Genomic DNA, 26,994 nt, shown 5'->3' on the forward strand with positions numbered 1-26,994 from the left:
GACAAATTAGAGAAACAAGGTCAAATTCATATTGGTATTTATTTCCCTCAGAGGAGGAAAAAACAATGTATTGACACTACCTGTGTGTATAAGACAGGGTTGTCTCACTAGCTGCTCTGAAGAGTGGTGCTAATTAGGCTATATTTAGCTAATTTAGTGAATGGTTTGAACAAAAGACTTACTTTTTCAGGCCAGAGTTCTTCCACCTCTGATTTCCTAGCCATACCACTAAACAATTTATAAAGCTATTGTGGTATGCATCCTTTTCCCAGTTCTCAAAAGAATAGTCTGTGATAGCCTGCTAATGAAGGTTGTTAAAATGGATGATTCAATGCAAATATGTTGGCAATGCAGCCAACATCCTGCATTATTGTAGGATTTGGAAAATTATTTAATCTGCAGTTCAGTGTCAGTCCAAATGGGTATTTTATGTCATTATTATTAATGATGGATGTAGACCTAGTGCAAGATACCTGTTGAATCCTGTTGATGCCCTATATTAGGCCATAGATTTGGGATTTTTAAAAAAAAAAGTTTTTCTTTTGTGTGCCTTGTTCGAAGTATATAACAACACATGTATATGATTGGATGGCTAGAGACATGTCTCTCTCAAATACAAGGTTATACTTGACAAGGTAACTATAGTAACTGAGATTTGTTTTCTAAGTGGGTGGATGCTCAATGCCATATCAACTGAATACTCTTAAAACAAATGTGTTGTCCCTATCTGGACACAAAGATGTGTTAAAAATATTCGTTTTAAGAGTGTAATGTGATCAAAAAGCCTTTTTTAATGTGGACATACATTTTGGAACAACATTTTGAGCAATGTCGCTGAGCAACAACATAACCAATTGTGTGTTCTTATTGGATGATTTGTTCTTATTTGCCTTCTGATGATTAAAGTACAGTAAAAACTGCCTAATATCAATGAGAATGTATCCAAAAACCAATAGGCCTACAGGAACATTGCTCAGCAACATTGCTCAAAAAGTTTCCATGTGGATCATCAGCTTATAAAGTGTTAGCAAATCTCATTGAACAACCTGGCCACTGGTACTGAGATGTTCCTCTCTGGCGCTGTTCTGGCAGCCTCATCTTTCCACTTGTCAGAGGTATGCTCAGGTATAGATTTCAATACAAAGGTGAGGGGGACTTGTTTGTCATGTTCCCAGAGAGACCACAGTAGAGAGGCATACTAAATGGAAGTGTTTGCTTTCTTTGGACACCAGGAGGCATTATTTACAAAAAGGAAAAAGGGAAAGGACCTGGACATAGTTTTAAGTATCCTCTTATGCCCTCAGGACTGCCCAAACACCATTACAAAGGGCATTAAAATGCCATTAATAGAAACAGAATATCTTGCAGCCTATTTGTCATTTATAGTTTTATAACAGAATGATTTCTATGATTCTTCAGACTAATAAATTCACATTAAAGACAAATAAAGGCTTATAAGCTATATCACATCTGTAGAATTTGTCTTTTAGGCAAATTTGCCTTTCATACTCAACCATTTATTTGCATGTAGCCTATATCACTTTACATGAAAGTATCAACAAAATGTGAAGCTTTCATGTTTTGAAGCTTTCATGTTTATTGGAACCAATCAAACTATCTTCCTGATGAAATAGTCACCCCGATATTAACTAACAAACTAAAATAAATGGCTAGCCAATGATTCGTTGCAGCGGTGTATGTTGAATTTTGTTTCTTTGCAACTGTGTTTAATATTGTTTTGATGCAGAAGTATCAGTTTTCGTATGGACACGGCTTGCACATGATCCCTCGCAGACACGCACGTAAAATTCCGATGAACCCTTATTATTCTCGAGCCACTGGTGTACGCACCAGTGACCAAAGCGCGCACCCGACGATGTGCCAGCCGCAAGCACATGAGTTGCCGTGCGTCGGTTTATTCCGGCGATTTTAAATGCAGAGATGCAATGGCTCATTTAGATGCACAAAGTCCTAAATACACAACCGATGGGTTTTTTTACCAGCAAAAATGCCAGACTTTCGGGTCCTCCTACTTCTTCCATAATTAAGGCATTGTTGGAATAAGTGGACTTTGAGAAAACGAGGACGAGGATAATTCGGTTCCAAGTTTTTACGGTGAGTCCTTATTGCTTTTGTCGGTTTAATCAATAAATCAGTAATAGTGTAGTCTAACTGTTGCATATAAAAGATGTATGGCCTAGACCATAATGTTCTAAAGTTTTGGACAGTGATTTTGGGGGTTATAAGGATGTTAAATGAATATTGTTTGGATCGTATAAAGCTGACAGTGTCAAGTGCATTTACAGTAGCCTACATCAATCATAGGCTACCAGAGACGCTGTAGATCGAACCTTGTGTTTTTGATTTGTCAAACACATGCAGTGGACTTGAAAGATTTCATTCTCTTCAATTATAGATAACATATAGCAAGCTCTGAGAAGAGAGCGTTTTGCAACATTTATGTAGGCTACCTCAAGGTTATCAGAAGATAAAGTGATTTAAACTTTTACCTCGGTTTTCAGTTATTCGAAACGAAAAAAGTGAAAACCTGAAAATAATGAGTGAGAATAGAATATATCGTAAAAAGAGACCCTTCGCTCATTTCTTCAGAGTTTGGCCACAAAGGAGATTGTAGGCTATATGGTCGTTACAGTACCAGCAGCATTTTATAACAAATTAATGGCTGTCTAGGTAGCATCTATTAACAAACCTAGTGTACATTAGTGCATGTTGTTTGTCAACAGCTGTGGCAAGAGAACGTAAGCTAAATTAAATCATTACTCAATAAGAGCACTGGCACCCTCTGCATTTGAACCTTTTGCCTCCAGTCTAGCTTCACTTTCCACATTTATTTTTACCCAGATGTGGTGCCATGAAGACAGTATTCCCCTTACTGTCTTCATATTGTATCCCATACATAGTTGCACAGGGTTGGTCAGTCTGTCCACAACAATCTATATCGAGGTGTTTTCAAATTAGAATTGAACCAAATGTTATTATTATTATTATTATTATTGTTGTTGTTGTTGTTATTATATAAACATTGTAAAAGTATGGGTCATAATTATACTCTTCTTCTGCTAGTTTATAACTGGACCATTGATTTATTTGACCTTACTATTTGTTGGGAGGTTAAAAAAAAAGTCACTTGAAACCCATCACCAACATTTGTATAGATCTCTAATCTGAGGATCAGAGGGACATTTCACTGCATTTATTTTTGGTGCCTTTCCTCATACTATCCCATTTCATCACATGAGATGTCTCTGTCTGTGTGTTGCATTGAAGGGCAGGGCGCCATGGTGAAGGAGAGCCTGCGGGGCTGGGTCCCAGACCCTGGAGACCCGCTGGTCCACATCAACGTGGGAGGGCTCAAGAGCAGCCTGTTCTCCAGCACGCTGCGCAAGTTCCCCGACACACGGCTGGGCCGCCTGCTAGCCTGTGAGTCCGAGGAGGCTATCCTGCAGGTCTGCGACGACTACGACGAGCAGCTGAGGGAGTTCTACTTTGACCGCAACCCAAGCCTCTTTGCGTACGTCCTGCATTTTTACCAGACGGGCAAGCTCCACATCATGGAGGAGCTGTGTGTTTTCTCCTTCTGCCAAGAGATTGAGTACTGGGGCATCAACGAGTTCTTCCTGGACAGCTGCTGCAGCTACCGATACCATGACCGAAAGCTTGAGACCCGACACAAGAACTGGGATGAAGACAGCGACGAGAGCAGTGTGGACACAGACGTGGACGAAATCTCCGACCTCAACAAGGACATCTTGCTCTTCCAGGACATGAAGTGTGGCAATGTCCGTCGGTGCTTGTGGCTGACCCTGGAGAACCCTGGCTACTCCATCCCCAGCAAGCTCTTCAGTCTACTGTCCATCACTGTGGTTCTGACCTCCATTGCGACCATGTGCATTCACAGCATCCCGGAGTACCAGGTCTATGACCAGAATGGCAAGCAGATCGAGGACCCCACTCTGCAGGCCCTCGAGATATTCTGTGTCTGCTGGTTCAACTTTGAGGTGGTGACTCGCATGCTTCTAGCTCCAAACCGACGGAAGTTTTTCATTATGCCTCTCAACATGATCGACATCATCTCTGTGGTGCCCATCTATGTCACCCTACTCTTTGACTTGGTAGTTGGCAGTGAATCCGAGCTAGAAAACTTGGGAAAAGTGGTGCAGGTGTTCCGACTCATGAGGATATTCCGAGTCCTGAAGCTGGCCAGACACTCCACGGGCCTACGGTCACTAGGGGCCACGCTAAGGGTGAGACTAGGCAGAATGTGTAGATGCCTAGCCTGCTACACTACAATGGCTACAACTTTGTATCACACTGCATAATTAATGGAATCTAAGCCTGGATTATCATAGTATAAGTATATACTCTTTTGATCCTGTGAGGGAAACTTGGTCTCTGCATTTATCCCAATGCGTGAATTAGTGAAACACACTCAGCACACAGTGAACACACAGTGAAGCACACACTAATGCCGACACAGTGAGCTGCCTGCTACAGTGGGGTTAGGTGCCATGCTCAAGGGCACTTCAACCGTTCCTACTGGTCGGGGTTCAAACCGGCAACCCTCCGGTTACAAGTCCGAAGCCCTAACCAGTAGGCCATGGCTGCTCCATCATGCTGGATGTTCAGTTATTTGATCCTGTAAAATCCTTAAAGGAGAACTACATTTCTCCCATCCCTATTCTCAATGCTCTTCTGCTTATCCCAGTAAGAGATCATAGCTGCAGTGGTGGTTGCTGTAGTTGCTTTGTCATGAAACATCTTATTGTGAAAAGTAAATATATGAAATGCAAATTCAAAAAGAAACCTACAGTATTACAATGTTGGTATCAAATTTAACTGCACGGATAGCCTGTACAAAACTATACAAAACAATGTTTAGCATTCCAAATTCTGGAAAATTCGTTTTCAGATTTTTTCCAAAAGAAAATCAATAGGCCTGAGGATATTTTTCAGAAATAATTTAATTAATTATGATATTGGCTGTTGCAGTTGGGATGCAATTGTGTGTACTTTGTTTTATTATGGTTGGTCCTGTTTGAAATGGAAACCACTGACTAAAGATATCGCCTTGACGGCACTTATTTGAACCCTAAATGCCCATCATGGTCCAGAGCCTACTGATTGATATCTACATTTACATTTACTTATTTAGCAGACACTTTTATCCAAAGCGACTTACAGCAAGAGAATAACATTCAAGCTACAGGGCAGAGGAGATCTTACTACTCCTCTGTCAATATTATTATTAGAGGATAGGACATTATAAGAACTAGTCAAAGTGTGGTAGGAGGAGAAAGTGGTAAAAGAAAGAGAGAGAGGAGTGAAGAGAGAGAAGTGCATGGTAAGGGTGCGTCAGGTTGTCAGAAGCGCATGAACTTTATACTGACCTCCCCTTGTCTCTGTATGCAGCACAGCTACAGGGAGGTGGGCATCCTGCTGCTCTACCTGGGTGTGGGCGTGTCTGTGTTCTCAGGCATCGTGTACACAGCGGAGTACGAGGAGGACGTCGGACTGGACACCATCCCCGCGTGCTGGTGGTGGGGGACCGTTAGCATGACCACGGTAGGTTTCGGGGACGTGGTGCCCGTCACGGTGGCGGGCAAGCTTGCGGCGTCCGGTTGCATCCTCGGCGGGACTCTGGTGGTGGCCCTGCCCATCACCATCATCTTCAACAAGTTCTCCCACTTCTACCGCAAACAGAAGGCCCTGGAGGCGTCCGTGCGTAACAGCAACAAGAAGCGGCTGAAGATGGACGTGGATGCTGGCTCTGATGGGGACAGTCACTATCTGGGGGATGAGGATGTGGACGATGAGGACGATGACACGGACAGCGAGGGTGGTGTGGTAAACTATAGTTACGTTGAACACCTACCTCCTGTAGACAGAAGGAGAGAAGTTTACCAGCTCTGAGTTGCAAATCTCATCATCACACAGCAGATCACTCCTCAAACATTCAACACTAACACAAAGACACAAAACGTTGGAAAGTATGGTATTCAAATTAGAGTTAATTTTCAGTATTGCTCTCCTGACACATGATATACCATAGAGCTTTAGAAGAGTATGCTTGCTATCCCTGACTAAATAGGCTACAGTAGCTAAACTACATATCTTGAAAGAAAAATGTTGATCTTGCAAATGAAGGCTATGTGAAATGTGGCAGTACAGCGTGCTTAAAAATAACAGCATAGGACCTCTGCTGGCTTCCATGCCTGCCATGTCTGATCAATGAGGAGAGGCTGCACACTTTACTTTCTGGTGTAGATGTCTTTAGAAAGGGATTACTTCTCCTGGGAGCGATTTACTCCATTTACTCTCTTCTCACATTCTGCAAAAACATCCCACCTTTAACACAGAGTATTCCGAGTCTAGCAGTCCACAGTGCAGTGGTGTAACGTAGATACCACCACTAATATCTTCAGACTGCACTCCAAGCTCACTTCCCGGAAGAGTTCTCTTGTTTGGGTGCACATCATATGTAATACAAGCTTCCTTTGTTTAACAATAAGTCAGTTAGGCCTGCATCTAAATGTCTTCCATCAACCATGAGTCGGAAGAAAGATCCTGTGCTATGTGAATGCCAAAGCTGTAGCCAAGCTGCACTAAGTGTTATAACTGAACCAAGGCTGAATTCTTCTGAAGTATTTAAATGCCATTTAAAATAGGCCTACAAAGCAAAATATCTAATGTAATACCTTATTGTTACGTTTTCACAAGTAAAACGTCAGATATTTTGAACATATTTGCATGGTGTGCTGCTAAGACTTGCTGTCTGCATTTCTGATCAGGTTTTTCATGTAGGCTACATAGATTTGGCACTTTTGGCAACCTGCTAGTAGTTGACATTTTAACTTCATATCAGTGTTGCTTGTTTTTAACTTTTTATTTATTTTTATTGTGGCTTTAAACACCACCATATGTAGGACCTATAGGTAATATCATCATTGTCAAACTTCCCCATCCCCTGATATCCATCTCCCAAAAAACAGAATGCATCTCTCTCTATGTTTGTGCTTAGTCTGAAATTTTACTGTTTGCCACCAGAAGGTCAAAAATTGATAACACCCTCCTATTTATACTGAACGTGACCCAACCCTTGGGCGCATAGTGCTCACAAAAATAGCCACTGCTGCTGGCCACACCTTTTAACCTTGCAATAACTCATTGTGCCTGGCTGCATTGGCATTTGGAATCCTAGGGTTCTTCTTGGGTCTTTTGATTTATAGAACTGATATGACATTAAGCATAATGTGTTTAATTCCCAGCACAGGAGTGCTGTTTTCCAAAACAACCTTTAGCATTGCAACAGTCCCTCCCAACTCAAAATCCATAACATGGTTCACTGCACGATTATTGTATGTCTGTGAGAGTAAAATAGTGTTGCAATATGTTGCAATGCTGTTTCTCTGAGCCATAGCCTGTTTTTGCTGGAAACACTTAGATACAAACCCTCATTTTTCCAGTGACAATTTACCATACATAGCATGATGCATCACTATACTGGCTAGTGCCCAAGGGATAAAAGAAATGGCTATAAACTGTTCCCAACAATCCAATACAATTAAAAGCATTTTTCTTGCGTGGACTTCAATGTACTCTCCAAGGGAGTGTGAATAAGACTTAAGAATGTATATGAAACTTAGACAAAGACATGATGTGGTGATTTGCTATGGTCAAGATACACTGATGAAATAAAATTAAAACAGTTTACTTTCATCGTAAATTTCTTTTTTTTGTCACTAAACTGTTTATTGTGAGAAAACTTAACCGTAATGTGATGTGAAGAATAGGTTTGTTGTAAGGTGACAAGGTAGAACAGCAAAGGGTTCACAGACTACACATCAATAGGTGAGTTAATTTGAATTTTCTTTAAAAATGTACATGGGAAAAAGCTGCTACAACAGACTGCTTAGACACACTTATTTAATGCAAAGAATCAAGATAGATACACACCTATCCCTTTTCATTTGGTGGCTGTACACCATCTGTGTTCAGAGTAGTAATACTTATCTGCATCTGACAAATCGAGATGGGAGTGAAGGATAGGACCAAAGGCAGCACAAGAGCCGTTTAGGCGAATCTATGAAACAAATACCACTGCCGCAGTGCATCAGAGTCCAGCTCAAAGTCAGATATTGGCCTTATTAAATAGAACAAATTAATATTTGGATAAGATATTAGAAGGAAACAAAACACCTGGGACGACAAACTTTCTTTTCCTACTTTAAGAAATGCAACTAGAGAACACAGTGACATTCAAGAGGGCTCTGGAGAACCTTCTTTCCCCTTTCAGTTTTAAAACACAAGTAAGCATCAGGCACATAAACTGGAATCTGTTTAATTGAACAAACATAAAAACAGGCAAACTCTAAATGCAAAACACTGACCGTTTCTATAGAGATATTCTTTTGTAATTTAAGGCAGGACCAGTCAGAACTTAATAGCACAACCAAGGAAACTCAAAGTTGCAAACAACAGTAGGCTACATCATTCACATTATGCAGAAAATCTTTCCAGTGATAGCTACTTCAATCGACCAGCCAGGACTTGTATCAGGGGAGAAAGGAGCCCATTCTCAGAGCAGAATCTTAAAATGACACAAACTATGTGATGGACCACAAATAAGGCTGGTTTCAAATTGTGCTCCAAAAGATCCTTATGGTAGTCACATGGGACACATTGGCAGGTTAACATGTCCTAACATGTAACAATTCAGTAGACACCAAATCCAATGCTTTTAGACATCATAATAGGTAAATATAACAATGCATAATAAGGCAATTCAAAATAAATACATGCATCTTCCCTTTAGAATCAGCAGGACATAATAGTGAATAGAATTGTGATATAGTGGCTAGAATTGTGTTTATAGTACATATGTATTCATATTATATAACTATGAAATATCTATAAATTCACCTGAGACAATACAACCTGAGAAGCTATGCGCACAAACATGCAAATCCTGTTTTACAAAAAAGGCCAGATGTGTGTTCCTTTTTTTTAGAACCAATATACACTTTCAGTATATAAAAAAAGTCCCTAAGGCTTTCAAAATCTTTTCTTATTAGAAAAATAACAAATTTCAACTGTGCTGTTACTGAACGAGACAATATATTTTTTTTAAAAATGCACAGTGCAATAAATCAACAAAGTGCACTATTGTTCATTGGTTCACACAGACTAAAAATCAATATAACATTAAGATTTGTTCCCTTGTACTCAAACATTGTTTCCCTCACTTTTAAACACTGGCTTTGTAACTAATGAATCCTCTTTTTAGGCTGTTATCTTCGCTAGTTCTGACTTAGCAGACATGCACACCATAGCTTTGTGATGACTATGCATGATTGTGTTTTGAACTTGTTTGTAACCTGTAACTGTGTAACCGTTTGAGCTTTGGGCACAGCTCTGTAAATTGTGCGAGTTGATAGGTCCTCTTAAAGCCTGCGATACCACAGGAGATGATTCAGGTGATTACACTTAAGGCCACAGACTTGACCACAAGCATCTGCACTTCACCAGAAAATCCACATGAATGAAACATTTTCATTTCGGCCCTGTTTTAAACAGAATGAGGAATGTACATGTCTGTTTTGTTCAGACAACTTAGAAGATAAGATTGGATATAGCTTTATCATAGCTGGGGGTGGAATAACAGTGTGTAGCCAACACAGAGCAATCCATCAGTCTAAATTTGCTTGTACAATGCACAGCGGCGGAATGGCTGATGGGATACTACACAGGATACCACACACAAAAATAAATGAAGCTGGAAAAAAAAGGATCCTGCTCTATGATGGCGGGCAGACTGCAGTCAGGTGATGCCGAGAACCATCAGTTAGTACCAAGTCGTTACGACAAAACTAGGAAGACGGTAACAATAAGTATTATTCAAGATGGTGTGATGGTGTATGGCAGTCAAAAAAGGCAACCCTCCTGCTTGTATAATAATACAGTACCATCCACACCGGTTATCTAGCAGTACCTACAGAAAATAAAAACATGAATTTCAAGTGCACTGATATAACTTAAGGAGCAAGTCTGCATGCCGGACTGGAATGTCTTCGGTCGAACTACAGAGGTAAACACAGCCTCGGGGTGGCTGGCTGTGGTGGCTCAGTTCTTCTGCCGTCGCTTCTTGGCCTCGATGGCATCCAGGATGGGCTGGCGCTTGGCCTGGTAGCGCTGCCGAATCTCCTCGATCTCCTGTTCCATCTGAGGATCCAGGGACGCCAGCCTCCTCCTCAGCTCCTCCACACTCCACGAGCGCATCTACACACACACACAGACACACACGCAAATCAGAGCCCAGTCCAAAAATGCAGGCATGGTAGACAGTAGCTATATACACTGTACCAGCAAGGATGTATCTAAAGCAGTGGATGAATGAGACAACATGGGTTTTTGAGCACAATTCAAAAAAAAAAAAAACAGTGTGGACTTGATGGACCAAAAAAGCATGAGTCATTAGAGCACAGGTCTTGGAACAGTTGTTCCCCCAATCACCAATGTCACAGCAATTTCACACCCTCAGAGATGAGCTCGGTAAACTTGGGTCATGGCCTTGCGTTTTATTACATTTCCCTCAGTGGATTCCTTACGGCTCCAACCAGCAGTTCGAGGCTATTTATTGCCCCTGATCGATGGGTGGAGAAAATAACAGTGGCCTTGGTGTGCTGTCTGCGCTAAGTGCTGTGTCTTGACCCTTCAGGCTGAGAACAAAAAGACTGAACAGTCATTTGGCAAGGGTGAACTGAAACAGCCGTGACCTCCACTGGACAGAGAACTTATGCTTTGTATATTTCTGTAGAGTATCAAACTGAATACAGACATGATATTGAGAATCAAACTGAATACAGATATGATATTATACATATTCTCTGTTTACCTATAGCTGTGGTTTCTGCTTTCCCGGGCTCAGTTGATGGACACTACTACATATAGGGATTTGAGGACACTACACTGACATACAAATATGAGTATTATGGCCTTACAAACCCTGTATCATCTTACAGGGACATTGTAGGAGACAAAAATATCAGATCAATAGACTGAAGCCAATCTTATCTTCTAAGCATTAAGGATGTTGTTGCACTGTCAATAATGTTTGAAACACTGCCCACTACACATTTCCTATAGAGATAATCATACGGTTATGCACTCTTTAGAGTAGTTAACACTGCTATAGGATTAAATGTAACGTCTGCCTATTGCACAAAAAGGGCACTTTTGCGTAGTAAGTGAACAAATATAATTTGTGTTCATTAGCACCGAGCTATAAACCAGTTTAACCCATCAAGGGAGCTGTAATGTGATTTAGCTTAGCTCAAATATCAATAAACTTTTGGCCAAAACTGTAGACTCCTTGTACCTTCGAACAGCAACAGAACCAAAAAAGGTCTCACTGTGACCGCATGATATTTAATAAACCTGAGATTGTAAGCAAACTGATCAGTCTCAAATGAGATTAAATTGCTTTACAGAATCACTGACTGGAATAGATACAGTTTTAGAAAAAAATGTGCAATGTCATGCACAGCCCTCCGTGCTTGTGCCCAACAAACACCAGACTTCAGTAGTCGCTCTGATGCCTCCGTCCAGGTGTCTAAAATGTCTTTCCCCGGCTCTATTCATGTGTATTGTTACTGCGACCACCCCTGACGCTGCCTGGGTCTCCTGCTGAGCCAAAAATGGTGGAATCTGCATCTTCCACTCAGAGCTAATGAAGCGTCCTGCAAGGACTCTCTCTTCGTCAGCAACGCCTGAATGTTTACGTGCATCCTGTCTGACCTGTAGATGATCAGACTTTATACTAATAAACCTCCACTGACTGTATCCAAGCACCAGCCTAAACCTGATCATAAAGAAAATGTTTTTTGTGTACAATAAGCAGCAACAGAATTATGCTTTACTGGGCTATTTTTCACAACTAAATGAATCCATTAGTTGAACTAGTTAACTGCATGACAGGACAATACAAAAGCTCATTGCAAAGCTCACCACACCCACTGCAAGACCAGAACCGCTACAAGAAATAAACCACAAGCCCACCACATATGACTAAAACTATGTCAACATAATGTTTAGTTCTAAGCATTGGACTGCTTCTAAAACCCCAAAGCAATACATCTTTATTTGTGCACGAGGAGAGGATTGTGGGCCAACGACAAGCCTTGCTGCCGTGCATCTCAAAAGTTCCTTCAGACAGACATCAGAAGATGTCAATACAGTTTGGTGACATTGCTTCACAAAGGGCATCAAGGCGGGCCAGAAATAAAAGCAAACGGCCGCTTGAAAAGAGGCCTAAAAATAGACACCACCATCTTCTTTCAGCAAGTAAGCAGACCGATTCTAACTGACACTTCAATTACAAAACATGTTCACACCTCTGAAGACTCACTCCTGGCTTAGCCTTCATGAAGTGTGATTTTTTTCATTCATTATACATCATTCCAGGAATGAAAAGAATCACAGTATATACTGCTATTAATATATAAATAAACAAAAGGCTGTTTACGTAGCACAACAGAGAGAGAAACTTTGGCAGGACTTTTCTGACCTCGTAAAAGACAGACCGAATAAACACCAAAGAAACTCCCAGAGCCTGTGCGTTCATCTGATGAGGCAACTGCGGCCAACTTCAGTGTTCTGCCACTGTGCATCATCACTGTGGCGAACCTAGATAACATACTAGCCTGACAAGACCACTGGAGGGAACAAAGTAGCAGTCCTCAGGATGCCAGACATGATCACTCATTCACCTTCAAAAAGGTGCAGTATGTGACAAAATATATAAACCCTGCTCCGATAGAGGAGATGTGGAATGACTTGGGAGTTCAGCAGTTTCTTCAGGCATGCTAAAATCTGAGAGCCTGTCCAAAATCAAAGGCCTTTTCCTCAAAACTGATGGCAAGGCTGCCACACTGTGACAAAAGATGAAATTCATTTTTTTTTTCTCCACAGACTCTCATGAAGACTACATTGAACTTAAGAGATGCATCCCACTCACACTTACGGACTACGACTAATACAAAATGCATGTTCATGATCTCTTCAAGGACGAGTAAAAAAAAAAAAATCAAGTGTCCTCAAAACATGTTGCATCACTTTCCAGGACAGTGGCGGCTCATACACACAGTTGCGTGCGTTGCAGTGCTGGAGACGCATCCCGTTCACTTTACTTGGGCTTACGTCATCCGTTGCTGAACTGAATTGTAGGTCTGTTGCGTTGCGTTGCTCCCGTCGCTCGCGTTGAGAAGTTCAGCTGTTGCTGCACCGACGGACGGTACCAGCCAATCAAATTATGAACAAGCGAACAACAGACTGCACCAGCCAATCAAATTACGGTTATACCTTAAGTCATTTGCATAGCTACCGTCGGGAACACCCACTGGCATGCGTTGACGGAACTCAACTGTGTGTAGAAGCCCTGTGCCGTCATAGCAGTGACCCAGCACTGCAGGTGGTTTCCTTGTTGACTTATGCTGTGTCTCAACCAGCCTACTTGCACACTTCAAATACTTAGCTTAAGTATATAGTGCAGATACTGGGACAATACTAAGATTAAGAGCGAGAAAACCCATTCACATCTTGTTCCCATGGCTGTTTGGACTGGACAGGAGCCTCACATATAGACCCTTTCAACAATAAAAACAAAAACAATGCTTGAACGTTCTATTTGGGCCCCAATCTACTTCCTCTACATTAAGATAACATATGGAATGTTAAAAAGGAAGTCTTGTGGGGCCAACTATGATGCTGATAATGGAACTCTCTTGAAAGGGTCTATACTAAAGGTGCTGAAACACACCTGTATACTCACATAAGCACACATACACCTTCACACATGTGCACACACACTCATCTAGTGTGGACATGCATCAACAGGGTCTCTGACTGGATTATAAAGGAGAAATCTGGTGATTTTTCACATAGATCTCCATTTCTCGAGCTCACTGAGTACTACGGAAGTAAGCGTTCAGTGTACTGATGGAAGTATGCGGTATGCGACACAGCCTTACTCATCTGCCCAGTGTGGCTGTGTATGATTTGAACATGTGGCTTGGAAGGGTGTGGGTAAAAAAAGGGGGTTGTGTTTCAGCCATATTCCAGAGAAGTTTCGGTGACCTCAATCATCTGCCTCAGGCTGATCTCTAATAGAACTGGACATGTTGTTTTAGTAAACACACAACTTACCACCTCAATGTCTACTTCGGCGGGGAACTTGCGGTTGTCTGCATTGTTGGCTACGTTTGGGGACTCTCCATGGTTCTGGGTCTCCTTCTCCTTCTGCTCAAAGTACTCCAGGAACGATGGTTTGGCAGGCTGCTGCATGGTCTCGTCTCTCCCTGCGGAACAAGTACAAGCAGGCAGAGATGTCACTACTTAGGAACATCTACAACTCCACTAAAACATGTGCAAGTCTGATGCCACCATAACATTAAGTATAGCCATGTGTTTGTGTGTGTATTCACCAACAGTTCTTGACAGCTGCATTAAACAATTATTTCATGACTGGAGTGGTGCGACACAGGTACTATCTGAGAAACTGTCTGACCCTTTCATATCTGTATTCTGCAGGTAAAAGTCAGAGAATGTATAATATGAAATCACCTGACAACACCTCATTTCTGTGGTCGTTATGGTGCTCCATTAGGTAGATCATGGCCTGACTAATAAGATTATGTGGCTTTCCTAATGGTTTTGGTCCATTGCTGAATTAAATGGGCTAGGGGAATGTTTCATCGGGGTAACCTTGGGGGATAGTCGGAATACTTTTTCAAATATGTAGTCAAGGAATTTTAAGCACACGAACATGCCTGGTGGGTCTCTTAAAGGTGCAGCCCTATGTCGCCTCCATATGTGCAGAAGAACCCCATGCTGAGACACATAACCCTTCGGCCCCCCACTGAGCTAAGACCCTCTGCTTATCATTAATTCACAGGCTCTTCAATTATTCACACACTTCCTTATTGTCTTAGCCACTCTTCCCTCTTCCTTTAGGGCAGATTTAGTACATAAGCAAGCAAGGCACAAGAGGTTGATTTAGCAATGGCACCACAAAACATCATTCTAAGTTATGACACTATTAATACAACTACACATGGAAACAGCAGACTCCCGAGACAAATCTAATGCTGGCACAGCCTCAACACCGTATGATTACAATCATTACAAATCGCTGAAAGACCATGCAAATGACAAAAAAAACACTTGCCATTTTTTGTATTTTATTTTTTTTTGTATCACAACCTAATTTCAAGTCTGAGGGTCTCAAGTCTCTGAGAACAAAGCAGGTGAACTTGCATGTTTAAATAGATTTTGCTGTCATTTAACATCAAAACAACATACGTTTAAAAATAATAAAAAGTAGGCTATTAGTAAGCTATACCTAAGCAGAACAACATAGTGAAGCAATGATTTGGATGACCAAAATAACTGTCCAATGAGCCTTTTTGACTTGCAGATCATTTAAACAATACAAATAATGCAGAATTAAATTCTTATATGGAAAAACAACAACCCACAAATGCAGGCTATCCTTGAACGTACAAAATCACAAGATGGCAAAACCTTGGAGTGATTGCGCTAAACCCTATTTCTTGACCTTTTCACCAAGGCGTGTCAATCTCAAAATCCTCTAAAACCCAGAAAATGTTTCCCCTGCACAGATATGTCACGATCATACTTGTCTCCTCATGCAATTCACTTCACTGTAATCCTGGTCACCCTATGACTCACCATTGCGTCTTGGCATCCACCACTACTTGCTGCTAAATGTATTACTTTGAGCCCAATGGCTCAACTCTCCCTCTCGACTACTACCATGGATACCACCCTGGCGAACACACCTTGTGTGGTGAGCCTTCAATTGGAGGAATTGTGGAATATTTCAGCAGACCAACAAAATTAAACCTGAAGATAAACCAAGGACCCCCCCAAACGCACACCACCATCTTTGAAACCCAGATGTTACAAACACATATGAAAAATGTAAAAGGTATATGATGTATGGAAAGTAATGTAAAGCTACATATACAGTGCAGGGGCAGCCGTGGCCCACTGGTTAGCACTCTGGACTTGTAACCGGAGGGTTGCCGGTTCGAGCCCCGACCAGTGGGCCGCGGCTGAAGTGCCCTTGAGCAAGGCACCTAACCCCTCACTGCTCCCCGAGCGCCGCTGTTGTTGCAGGCAGCTCACTGCGCCGGATTAGTGTGTGCTTCACCTCACTGTGTGTTCACTGTGTGCTGAGTGCTAATTCACGGATTGGGATAAATGCAGAGACCAAATTTCCCTCACGGGATCAAAAGAGTATATATACTTATACAGATAAGGTATCCAAACATGAGGCATACAAGAGGTGGTTCCTACAGATCTCTGTCCTGTGTCTGCTTTGCAGTGGCCAGCATAAGAGAGTGGACAGAAAACCTTGGTGAGACTACACAGAAGGCTGACTAGAATTCAAGGCCATTTATTTAACATTAATGTATACGCTTACAGTTTTGGGCAGTGCTTCCGATAGCTGTCGAAACCTTGGTGATGTCATTGCACTGGATATGACGAGGCTAATTCAACTGACTAATCATTTTTGTCCTGAGTGTCTCTTTCCGGAACCTGCCAATTCTAACCAACTGCCATTTAATTCTGAAAGTGCCATTAGAACGAATCAATAACTTATTCTGGGCCACACTCTGATACATACTGAGGGTGGACCTGTCACCGAGAGGAAGTGACTGGGGGAAATTTTAATTTTAGAAAGGAAATGTGGTTCAGCGCAGGTTTCTTAAGAAATGTCAGCTTTACAGCTATTTGATAATCCATACAAATCTGATTCTCTCTCACCGTTGGGTATCTGAGGGCTCGATGCTGATAGATTGGTTTCATTTAGGCTACCAGACACCAAGGTGTCAGAGCTGCAACTGGAGCTGAACACACTGAGGAGCACAAAGACTGACTTCAAAGACAGCCCGCAACATCATCAATCTGTTTTCTGCATTTAAACAATACCTGTTGGGCTATAATGACTGGGACAAAAAGCTATAATGTGTGGAAAAAAAGATTATATAAGTTCTAAATATACTAGGTAAATCAACATCAACAGAAAATAACCACAAAACACAGACTTTTACTGTCTATATGTGATTACTCAAATGCAATTTACATAAATCTCAGAAATGGAAATAAAATCTTTACGGCAAAAGAGAGTGATGGCAATTTTGCTGTATGAATACCTTTAAAATGGAAGAGCTACTGAGAATTGTCTAAGAGCACTGTTAGTGCAGGAAAGAGCAAGCAGTGTAATTAAAAATCAATCTGGAGATAAAACTGCAACTCACTGTCTGCCGTACAGCCTTTCTAATGCTCTGAGAGGACAGTATAGCTAACCTTCCCCTATCAAACGAGCTCAGTGAGACAGAACACCTGAAACCTCTCCATCTAGGCTGACGCGATTAAGAAAAATAAGGTCCCCCTGATTAGAAATCCATGTTGAGGCAAGAGCCAGCCTCACATTTTCAACCTGGGTCACTTGAAGTTAAAGGCCAAGCAAAACACTGATTACGTACAGATTTCATATTGTTTCACCGCACCAATCTAACCACAAAACTTTAAGGAGGCGTATCAGGGGTAGAACTCGTACTGGAGGAACTACCAGCACGTTACCACCAACAAAAAAAAAAAACTCTTCAGCCTCATATAAACAGTTTATGTTACAGTAGTAGCCAAAGACAAAATTAAATAAATAACATCACATACGAACATTGATTTCTTGGTCTCACTATAATTTCCATTCTAAAGCCCAATTTATGGTTCTGTGACGACTCGATGCAGTAGCTATGCCATTGCCTTTACGCCGTCTCGAACCTTTTTCATTCCTGCGTCACCTGTGTCCCTGTAGCTCACCAATGAAATGGTAGTTAGATTGTCAAACTCCATACACTGCCGTGGTTAAATATAAATGTTTTTTTTTGCTCTTTTCTTGCTTAGATTTTATAAAAGTTATCGAGAAAGACACAATGTAATCCAATAACCTAGTTATTGTAACCATAAAATACGCCTGAGGTTATTTGTGAGGTGTCTGCCAGCCAGTTTATGTTATGTTAGCAAGCGAACTCCCCTCAACAACAGACATCTCAACCCACGAGACCAAAGAACCGCAGTAATAACCATATTGGCCTCCCATGGGACCTATGTAGTTTCATCTGTCAATCAACCCGTCAATGAAATTGTCCATCAGTCAATCACTGCTCATTATCATGTGGTGAACTGAATTATCAACAAAATTCGCTTGAAGTCATTCCCCACGATTAATAGTCAAATGAGGTATGGTTTAAACAGCATTTGCAGTAGGGCTGGATGATACGGCCCTGATCTCAATATGTTGAGGAGAAATGGCAATATACGATATATGATATGGCACAATAAAATCGTATAAAATAATGTTTATATAGTTACACAAGGTTAACGCAACACTGTCCTACATCTTAATAGTTGTATTCAATAAAAGTTTTTCAATAAAAAAAAAAAAAACCTGATTGCACTTACAACTCTGCAAGAAAGACACATGAGCACACAAAGCAATGAAAAGGCATCATCCCGCTACTGTAGGGTCTTTCTGTGTCAAATCAGGTTGTTGCTGCTGCACCCTCTCAGATTTGGTTCAAATCTTGTCTATATCATGAATGGGTCCCAAAACCAAGGCCTGTCAAATATTTATTTTCAAATCCAATGTGTTGATATTGATGCCCATGATATTCTACAAGCATAAACCTAGCTTGAATATCTGGCATATGATAAACTACCTTTGAGAGAAAACTCCACACATGATCTCACCCCAAAACATCTGTCCATCTAATGAAACAGTACTGACACCAAGTGGACACTCCTATAACTGAGATGGGTGAGCTACAGCACAACCTGGTCCAGTGGGGGCCCAGGGCATACTGGGTCTCAATTTTAAAATCATTTGCCCAAAAATGTCAAAAGTGAGGTTCATATAAATGTGAAAAAACAGGTCATCTAAAAAATACTTGGCAAACTTGATTTACTTTCAGATATTATACTAATTCACACCAAATATGCTGCATTTTAATCCGTTTCTCTGAAGAGTCGCCAATTAAATGAAACTCAATCAAGAAAGAATTAAAAACAAATAACTAACCTTACAACTCCAAAAGCCTTCTGCATGACAACAAACAAAAAACCTCCAGAATGACTGGGAATGTTTCCCAAAACGTAAACACCGTCAAACCCACACCAAGTGCAGGGGTAACCTTCAGCGGAATTTAAGTTGCACTTACTTTTCATTGTTCCAGCATCTTCATCTTCATCATCCGAGTTGATGACCATGGTGCCCATTTGAGATACCATGGTGCCGCTATGCTCAATCATGGTGCCCGCTGAGCTGCCCAGAGACCCAGCCGCCCGGATGGTGCCCAAGTCAGAAGTGCCTGCCCTGACCATGGTGCCCTGGTCCACGTCATCCTCTTCCTAGTGTGGTACACATGCACACGCAAACAGTACATTTCAATTTCACAGTATCAAAAAATATGCCACGATTACTTTATTATACAGGTACATAAAAATGGTCAACAACACAAATGAAAATGTACGTAAGGTGTACTGTTTGCCCTGATGACAGAGATATCCACGCACTGGCGCCCCCCCCTGCGACGTGTTCGCCCCCGGTTTCAGAGCTATTCTAAATGCAAAAATGTATAGAGGGAGTTATGACAAAACTGTGACTGTTAACAAACTATAAGCTATTTAAGGTAGGCCCTATGCTAGGCCTATTACACAACATAAATGGTCACTAGGCTATGAGTGAGCATAGCTACGGTATAGGCTAAATCAAGGGGAAATAATGAGTACGTCTATTCTAAGGTAAAGTCCACAAAAATAGACTTGATAGGCCCGCCAAACACTGCCGGAACTTTAAGAACGAACGATATTTTGCGTTCCGAACCGGTTCAAGACCGATATGTTGGTGGCGGAACGCATGCAAGAACGAAAACGTTAAACATAGGCCTACCTAAACCGTTCGGAACGGAACGTTTGAAAAATAATTTCGTTTTCAAGCCCTGCAATGGAGTCACGAGTCCATGTACCAAGTTTGGTTTTGATACGTGAAAGGGTTGCTGTGATATGACCTACTTCCTGTTTGGCAGCTACGCCGCCGATTTCGCTTGATTGTGATGGGCAAACACTTTGGAAAGTCAAAAGTATGCTGACGGGAATAATAAAAAGATAGTACACTTAAAAAGAACGATAGTGTGAATACTTCAGCAAGTACGCTAATAATTGTATACGTTTGCCAAACTTTGTCTTTTGTTGTGTTTTACTGTGTGTGTAGCTGCAACTGTGGTGCTCGTACCGAGTTCTCCTCCTCGTCCTGGTCCTGCTCCCTCTGCTGCTCCTCCTGCTTCTTCAGCTTAATCTCCATTGCGTCAGTGATCAGGGCCCGTAGGATGCTGCTGGGATTGGAGCTCTTAGTGAACGGGTGCTTGGGGACAGAGCAGAACAAAATGAACACCGTAAATACTCACAGCCAAGACAACAAGCTGAAATACTGCAGGGAAACTAGACACAACAGGGAAACATACAACAGGGAAACATTAAAAAGACCAAACGCGGTGCTGTTTATTTGCATTGTTTTTTACTAGGCTCTCTCCAGTGAGAAGCCAGTAATATGAAGGCAATACTTAACAGACCGGATAGAGATGTACAATATTGTATGAACAGTGAGTAAAAGACAATGAAAGAAAGGCTGGGCAAGTGTGCACTAGAAAAACAGGCTTCACGTTGGAGGGAGGGAGGGAGGGGGTGAGTGAGTGGGGTACCTGCAGAAGCTGGGTGGCCGTGGCTCTGTTTTCAGGGTTCTTCACCAAGCACTGTGTCACAAAGTCTTTGAAAGGCTCAGACCACTGGTCAGGGTGTCTGAACGTGGGGGGAGGATTGGTGGGGATCATAAAAATGGCCTTGAGGAAAAAGAGAAGTCACATGATGTTAGAGGCTCTCTGACCATACAAGTCCACAAAATTCTCTAGAGGGTATATAACAACTCAATCACAATGACTGGCCAACCCTGATATTTTTATGACAAAAGTAAACACTTTGACTTTTGAAACAAAATTGTATCACAAAATCCAGACTACAACAATAGTCTATTATAGGCTACAGAATTAAGATAGGCCATGTTCAATGAATATATGGGTTTATGAAAACCAATAAAAGTTGATCACAAAAAAAAAAGAATGCTCACCCTCATCGGGTGGATGTCTGCGTACGGAGGCTTGCCCTCTGCCATCTCTATGGCTGTGATGCCCAGAGACCAGATATCCGCCACACAGTTGTACCCGATCTCTTGAATCACCTCTGGTGCCATCCAGAATGGCGTGCCAATCACAGTGTTGCGCTTTGCCATGGTGTCCTGCCCGTCAAAGAAAAATTTGAATATTGTTGGACAGATGACATTAGATTTAGACAATTTAGCTACAAAAAACAACACAACACAACACATTTCACTTGGGACACTATGGGACCTTCATACCGTTAGCTGTCCAGCCACACCAAAGTCAGCTAGCTTGGCCTGTCCCTCAGCATTGAGCAGGATGTTCCCAGCTTTGATGTCCCTGTGAATCTTCCTCATAAAGTGAAGGTACTCCAAACCTTTTAAAGTGAACTGCAGGATAGCGGCAATCTCATCCTCTGTCAACTGCGGAGCACAAAAGTGGTTAGCTCTCACCATACCATTAATTCTTGTCTCATTTCATCTGTTAAATTCTTTGACATAACAATCATGGGTCAAACAATGAAGTGTCTGTGTGGGTAAGGGTGGTGTTCTTGTAACAGAGGTCATGTTGAAGACTTGCAATGCTCCCACTTCTTCTTTAAAGCAATCAACTATTGTCTTTGACCGACTGGGAGCCTTCAGAGGCTTTATTCAGGGGAACTAGAGTGGCGGAACCTCTGTTCTCTGAGGCGCAGTGGAAGTGGTCAACTTCTGTCTCACCGTTTTATTGCGTAGCCGGATGATGTCAGAGACAGAGCCGGCGCCACAGTACTCCATGACGATCCACAGATCTGTGTTCTTGAAATAACTTCCATAATACTTCACAACATGTGGACTGTATAACAAACAAAAAAAGGAAAGACTTTATGACTCGCCTGGAAAGGTACCCTCGTCAATCTGAAGTTCAAGGACATTATCAGAAGAATCCTAATTGACATGTTGCAATTTATCATATCAAGATGCAAACAGAAAGTGGTTTGGAGCAGTAGTAGCAATGACACCTGTCAATCATCAGTCATTCAATCAGCCATAAAAACCTCTGCTAAATACCTGTAACTTTACTTTGACTTTATTTTATAAGGTATTAAGAGCAGTCACCTATTGCACTGTTGCATGATTGAGATCTCCTTGATGATCTCCTGCAGATCCGACTCCACCGGCACCTGCTTGATGGCCACAATCTCCCCTGTTTCCTTAAAATGGGCTTTGAACACACTGCCATAGGAGCTGTTGGGGGAAAACCACACACACACACACGACAACATTTATTGTCACAAATCAATAAACTTCAAATATCTAACTAACTAAGCTAAAAGTGCCGCTCATGCTCATTTGAGGCGTGGATACCAGTAGGGTTGCATCATTCAGCAACAACAATTATGGTGACGACCATAACAAGGATTTTAGATGTTTGGTGAGACAGAGTAGTAGTTGCCTTGAAGTTGAAGGAAGTTCCATTCACATGGGAGTAGGCGACACCCAACTGAACTTCCCTTTAATGTACCCTGTGCTAAGAAAAATAGGACTTAATGTCTAATTTGTGACATTTCATTCCGAAACTGAGTAACAAAAAATATTCACCATTTTAATCAAACCAACAGAGCAAAACGAGTTGTATCATACAGGCCATGATGTAAGCCTGCACCAGACTTTGATTCAGACAGTTACACAAGAACGGGAAAAAAACAACAAATATGCATCAGTAGAGAAAACAGAAACACACCTATAGGAAGCTGAGTAAGAGGAAGTAAGGAGGCATGCTCAGTAGTGATGGGTTTCGCTTAAATTTTGTATTCAAAAGCAGACTACCAAGACAAGAAATTTAGAATAACTTTCAAGCAGAAAGCAGTGTCCCTACATTAACGTTAGAATACTGTTGGGTTGTCGAGGTTTGCACACTATAATGTTAAAGCTACTTGTCAATATCTAATTCTTGTGCAAGGCAAGTATAACTATAGGCTATTTATTTTATTGACTCCGACACAGAATGTTTGCTCAACATTTCAACCCCCCCCCCCCCCCCTTCACCTACCACAAATACAATTAAATTCTGTGGGAAACACTGACAACACAGTGTATTTTCAAAAGTAGAGAATATCACCGCACACTGGTCTAACATAAATGTTTATTAGGAATGAATGGCAAGTTTCGCCATTGGCTTCCTCATATCCACTCATAGTTTATTTTCCATCTGTAGGCCTAAATCTAGTAATACAATAAAATTGTTGAACATTCAAATCACCAGCACTCACCCTTCGCCAATTTTCTCTAAAACATCAAATACTTCCTCTGGCTGCTTTGTCAAACTGTCTTCACTCAACTTCTTGAGTTGCCTTCAGGGGGAAAAAAGAGAGAGAACATGTCACACCAAAGTACACACTTCACACAAAGTACAAGGGATGACTTGCATGCATGAATTGACAACAGAATGTTGTTTTTTTCCAGTGAAGTTCCAATTTTCTTGCTTTAACCTATAATGTGCTTTTTGATAGCTGAGGAGAACTGACTTTTGTTTTTATCACCATCACTATGAATAGCATCACATTTTTTTATCCCCTCTATTCCTTTCTATTCTATTTCTATTCCTATAAGGAATTTCCCAGAGCACAAACTACACCATGTGTTTGCAGTGCTATCCTAAATGTACTAGGCCTATAAAAAGGGCTGTTAAAGTATGCAATAGCCAGCATTATGCAGACAATTCTTAACCTACTTCCAACTTGTTCAGAGAGTCAGACCAGAAATGTCCGAACAGTCAATAACATGTACCACAGGTTGGCATACTGTTTACAAAACCATTCACAATGAATGTACTAAAACACTTGCAATGTTCTTGTGAGCTGCTCCATAAAAAATATGTTCTGTCTAGGCAATAGTCCTACCAGTACTAATTTACATCAGAGGCAGTGGCATTGTGAAGATATTTTGCAATAGTCAGTCAAGACTGTCAAAGACTATTAACACATTCAGTGACTAAGTAAAGCACCAAAACCACTGGGTGAACATCTTCATCTGGTGACAGGTGGGAGGTAGGTCCAAATCACAAAAAGGAATGGCCTAAGGTGAGTACTAGCCTAGGCCTATCCGTTCCCATTGCTATGCGGATCTTGGGCCCTATTGCTATGAGGAACAAATAGACTGGTTGCAAAACACACTCAAATACTATTTACCTACACTAACGTTAACCATCGGACTCTATTTAAGTCACAGATAACCCTGGATTCACCAAGACAACAGGCAAAGTCAAGCGTTTGTACTTTACCCTTTCCAAACCATCATTCAGACTACTGAATGATAGTGACTGACTTCACAGGCCAATGGGCCTATAATATCAACCAAATAATAGATCTATCAGAGTATCTATTAGGCCTACTCCTCTACTACGACTGGTAAAACATTCAGCACTAAATGGCAACATCTAAAAGACACAAAACAAATGTTGTAGTAGTGCAACCTGGTTATTGCATTAGCTTGTTGAGCCACTTCGTTTATCATGTAGCTGCAGGCCTGAGTGACTACAAGCAATGAATGACTCAATCTCACAGTAACACTTTCCCTCCTCCATGAGTAGTAAGACTTTCCTGTTACAAGTGTCAGTAACGTTGTCTAGATGTAGACTATTCATTTCTTTCTTAATCCGTTTAACATCAGGAAAGCAGACTGTCAGGTAAAACACGTTACTGCAGAGCAAAAATAGAGGCCACGTGAGCCAACTAACATACCATCAACACACAACTTACTGAACTTTAAACTCGTAACATTAGTTAAAGTAACTAGATCTAGTGGCTACCAGTGTGTAGCTGCTAATGAACTTGTCAACGACGCGTTTAGGTCTCCCATAAGATGTGAGCCTGGTAACGTTAACGGACAGGTTCGAGTTCAGCCATTGTTACTTTATTCATTAATCCAAGTTACCGTTACATCGTGTCATAACAAAATAAAATAATAACCATTCCTGAAACAGTCTGTCATCTCACGTACTTGAGAAGCTCAACATAAATGAATGCAATGCTGAGCAACTGGTTAGTTCTCGTTATCTGCCCAGAGATTTAGAAAGTTCAACTAACGATAACGTTAACATTTAACGTTACGTTAGGTGGTGGGCACGCAGTGTTGATAGTTTAATATCTAAGCTAACACAGCTAGGAAACTAACGGTAATTGTTTCTTACCTGCGTGGATGGTTCCTTAGCTGTACCTTCTCTTTATTCTCCATGGTTTATTTTGACATTTGAGAACGATTTCCACTATTTCCTTCCTCAGGCAACAAACCCGCCAACGTTAGCTAGCTAACGTTAATGCGCTGAAGCAGCAACTAGGGGCCAAATAGAAAGCCCACTCAGCTAGCTAGCTAAACAGATGACTGCGCTAACACAAATAGCAGGTGTACTTAGCTTGCTAACGCTATAAGCTGGGATGATATTCAACTTTACACAGTGGTTTACGTTTCCCTTGTATTCGCCATATTTCATTAACTTCGACAGTGTAACAGCTAGCAGTTAACAGTTTGGTAGGCTAACTGACGTTAGTTGAGAATCAGGAAGCAAGTCGAGAGACGAGGCACGGAAGTACTGAAGTGCTTAACAAAGACTAGTGACTAGGAAAATCCAATCTCTAGAGACAAACGCGGACGATAGAGGGCGTCACGTCTCTGGTAAATGGTCTGGGTAAATATTAGAGCATGTGGTAAATGTACTGTTATATTACTACAAAACCAATTCTCCCATTTAGGTCTTAAGAGATGCCATTTCATATTTTTTGGGTTGACTTTCATCACTATGCATGCTGATCACTATGTACGCTTAAATTACAATTGTAATACCTACATTAATATATGCATTTATGGGAAAATCATAGATCACATTCTCGGATTTCAGATTGTGCAAGTGAGCTACCTCCCCCTGATCACACTCCACTGACACACTAGTAGTGACAACCTTCACCAAAATCTTCGTTGCTGATCTTAATTTGGGACCTTCCACCTCCGGAATCATGTTCACACGGCATACCCAGATCCATCATTTCCACTGAATCTGATCTAGTGTACATTGTTCATGCTACACCACAGCCTGCTTTGTGATGTGCACAAAGAACCAACTTCTACCTTCTTTGGCTAAATACTGTAGCCCCTCCAACATGTAGCTTATAGCTACCAAAATATTATGCACCATATCTTGAGAAGCATTCTTTCAATGATTGTATTGTTAAATGCCTTCAAATTTCAGTCATCTGCTCATTTTGCACCTTTACAATTCACTGGTTACACTGCCAACAGTAATTATAAAGGCTTTAAAATTGTGGGTTCAGAAAAAGCATAAACCTACTTAGTGTAAAGTATGTATTTACATCTATTTAGACTATTTGGCAGGCACGTTTACTCAAAACATTGAAAGTAAAGTTCAAAGAAACATTCATTTTAGTTTCATTGGACAATTGCCAGAAAAGGAAGGACTTAATTTACGATTTAAGTACAGAACATGTTGGGAGTAGTCTCATTAAGAGATCTTTTTTTTTTAATTCTTGTCCAAAAAGGTTCTTGAGTTGAAGACAGAATACAAACTGGCTTCTTACAGGTATGTAATTTTACAAGATAAATGATTTCTTTTTACACTATTAGTCTAGAACCAATCTGAAATAACCATTACACACAACATTCTCAAAAAAAAAAAAAAACACACAATG

At 41.2% G+C, this 26,994-nt stretch overlaps 2 protein-coding genes across 2 annotated transcripts; one reads left to right on the plus strand and one right to left on the minus strand.

Annotated features, from left to right (window-relative positions):
• Window positions 1–2,046: 2,046 nt before the first annotated feature.
• On the plus strand, window positions 2,047–7,242 carry si:dkey-43k4.5 (potassium voltage-gated channel subfamily S member 2). The gene is made up of 3 exons (XM_048255317.1): window positions 2,047–2,115; window positions 3,289–4,265; window positions 5,431–7,242. The coding sequence occupies exons 2-3, from the start codon at window positions 3,300–3,302 to the stop codon at window positions 5,929–5,931; spliced, it is 1,467 nt and encodes a 488-aa protein (XP_048111274.1). The 5' UTR covers window positions 2,047–2,115; window positions 3,289–3,299; the 3' UTR covers window positions 5,932–7,242.
• Window positions 7,243–8,341: 1,099 nt separating this feature from the next.
• LOC125302407 (serine/threonine-protein kinase 4-like) lies at window positions 8,342–26,228 on the minus strand. The gene is made up of 11 exons (XM_048255558.1): window positions 25,485–26,228; window positions 23,566–23,646; window positions 22,412–22,540; window positions 22,034–22,148; window positions 21,572–21,736; window positions 21,284–21,451; window positions 20,862–20,999; window positions 20,396–20,524; window positions 19,323–19,512; window positions 14,221–14,372; window positions 8,342–10,296 (listed from the first exon to the last, which is right to left on the minus strand). The coding sequence occupies exons 1-11, from the start codon at window positions 25,526–25,528 to the stop codon at window positions 10,141–10,143; spliced, it is 1,467 nt and encodes a 488-aa protein (XP_048111515.1). The 5' UTR covers window positions 25,529–26,228; the 3' UTR covers window positions 8,342–10,140.
• Between the last annotated feature and the right edge of the window lie 766 nt (window positions 26,229–26,994).

Source organism: Alosa alosa, chromosome 10, assembly GCF_017589495.1.
Source record: "Alosa alosa isolate M-15738 ecotype Scorff River chromosome 10, AALO_Geno_1.1, whole genome shotgun sequence".
Lineage (NCBI taxonomy): Eukaryota > Metazoa > Chordata > Actinopteri > Clupeiformes > Clupeidae > Alosa > Alosa alosa.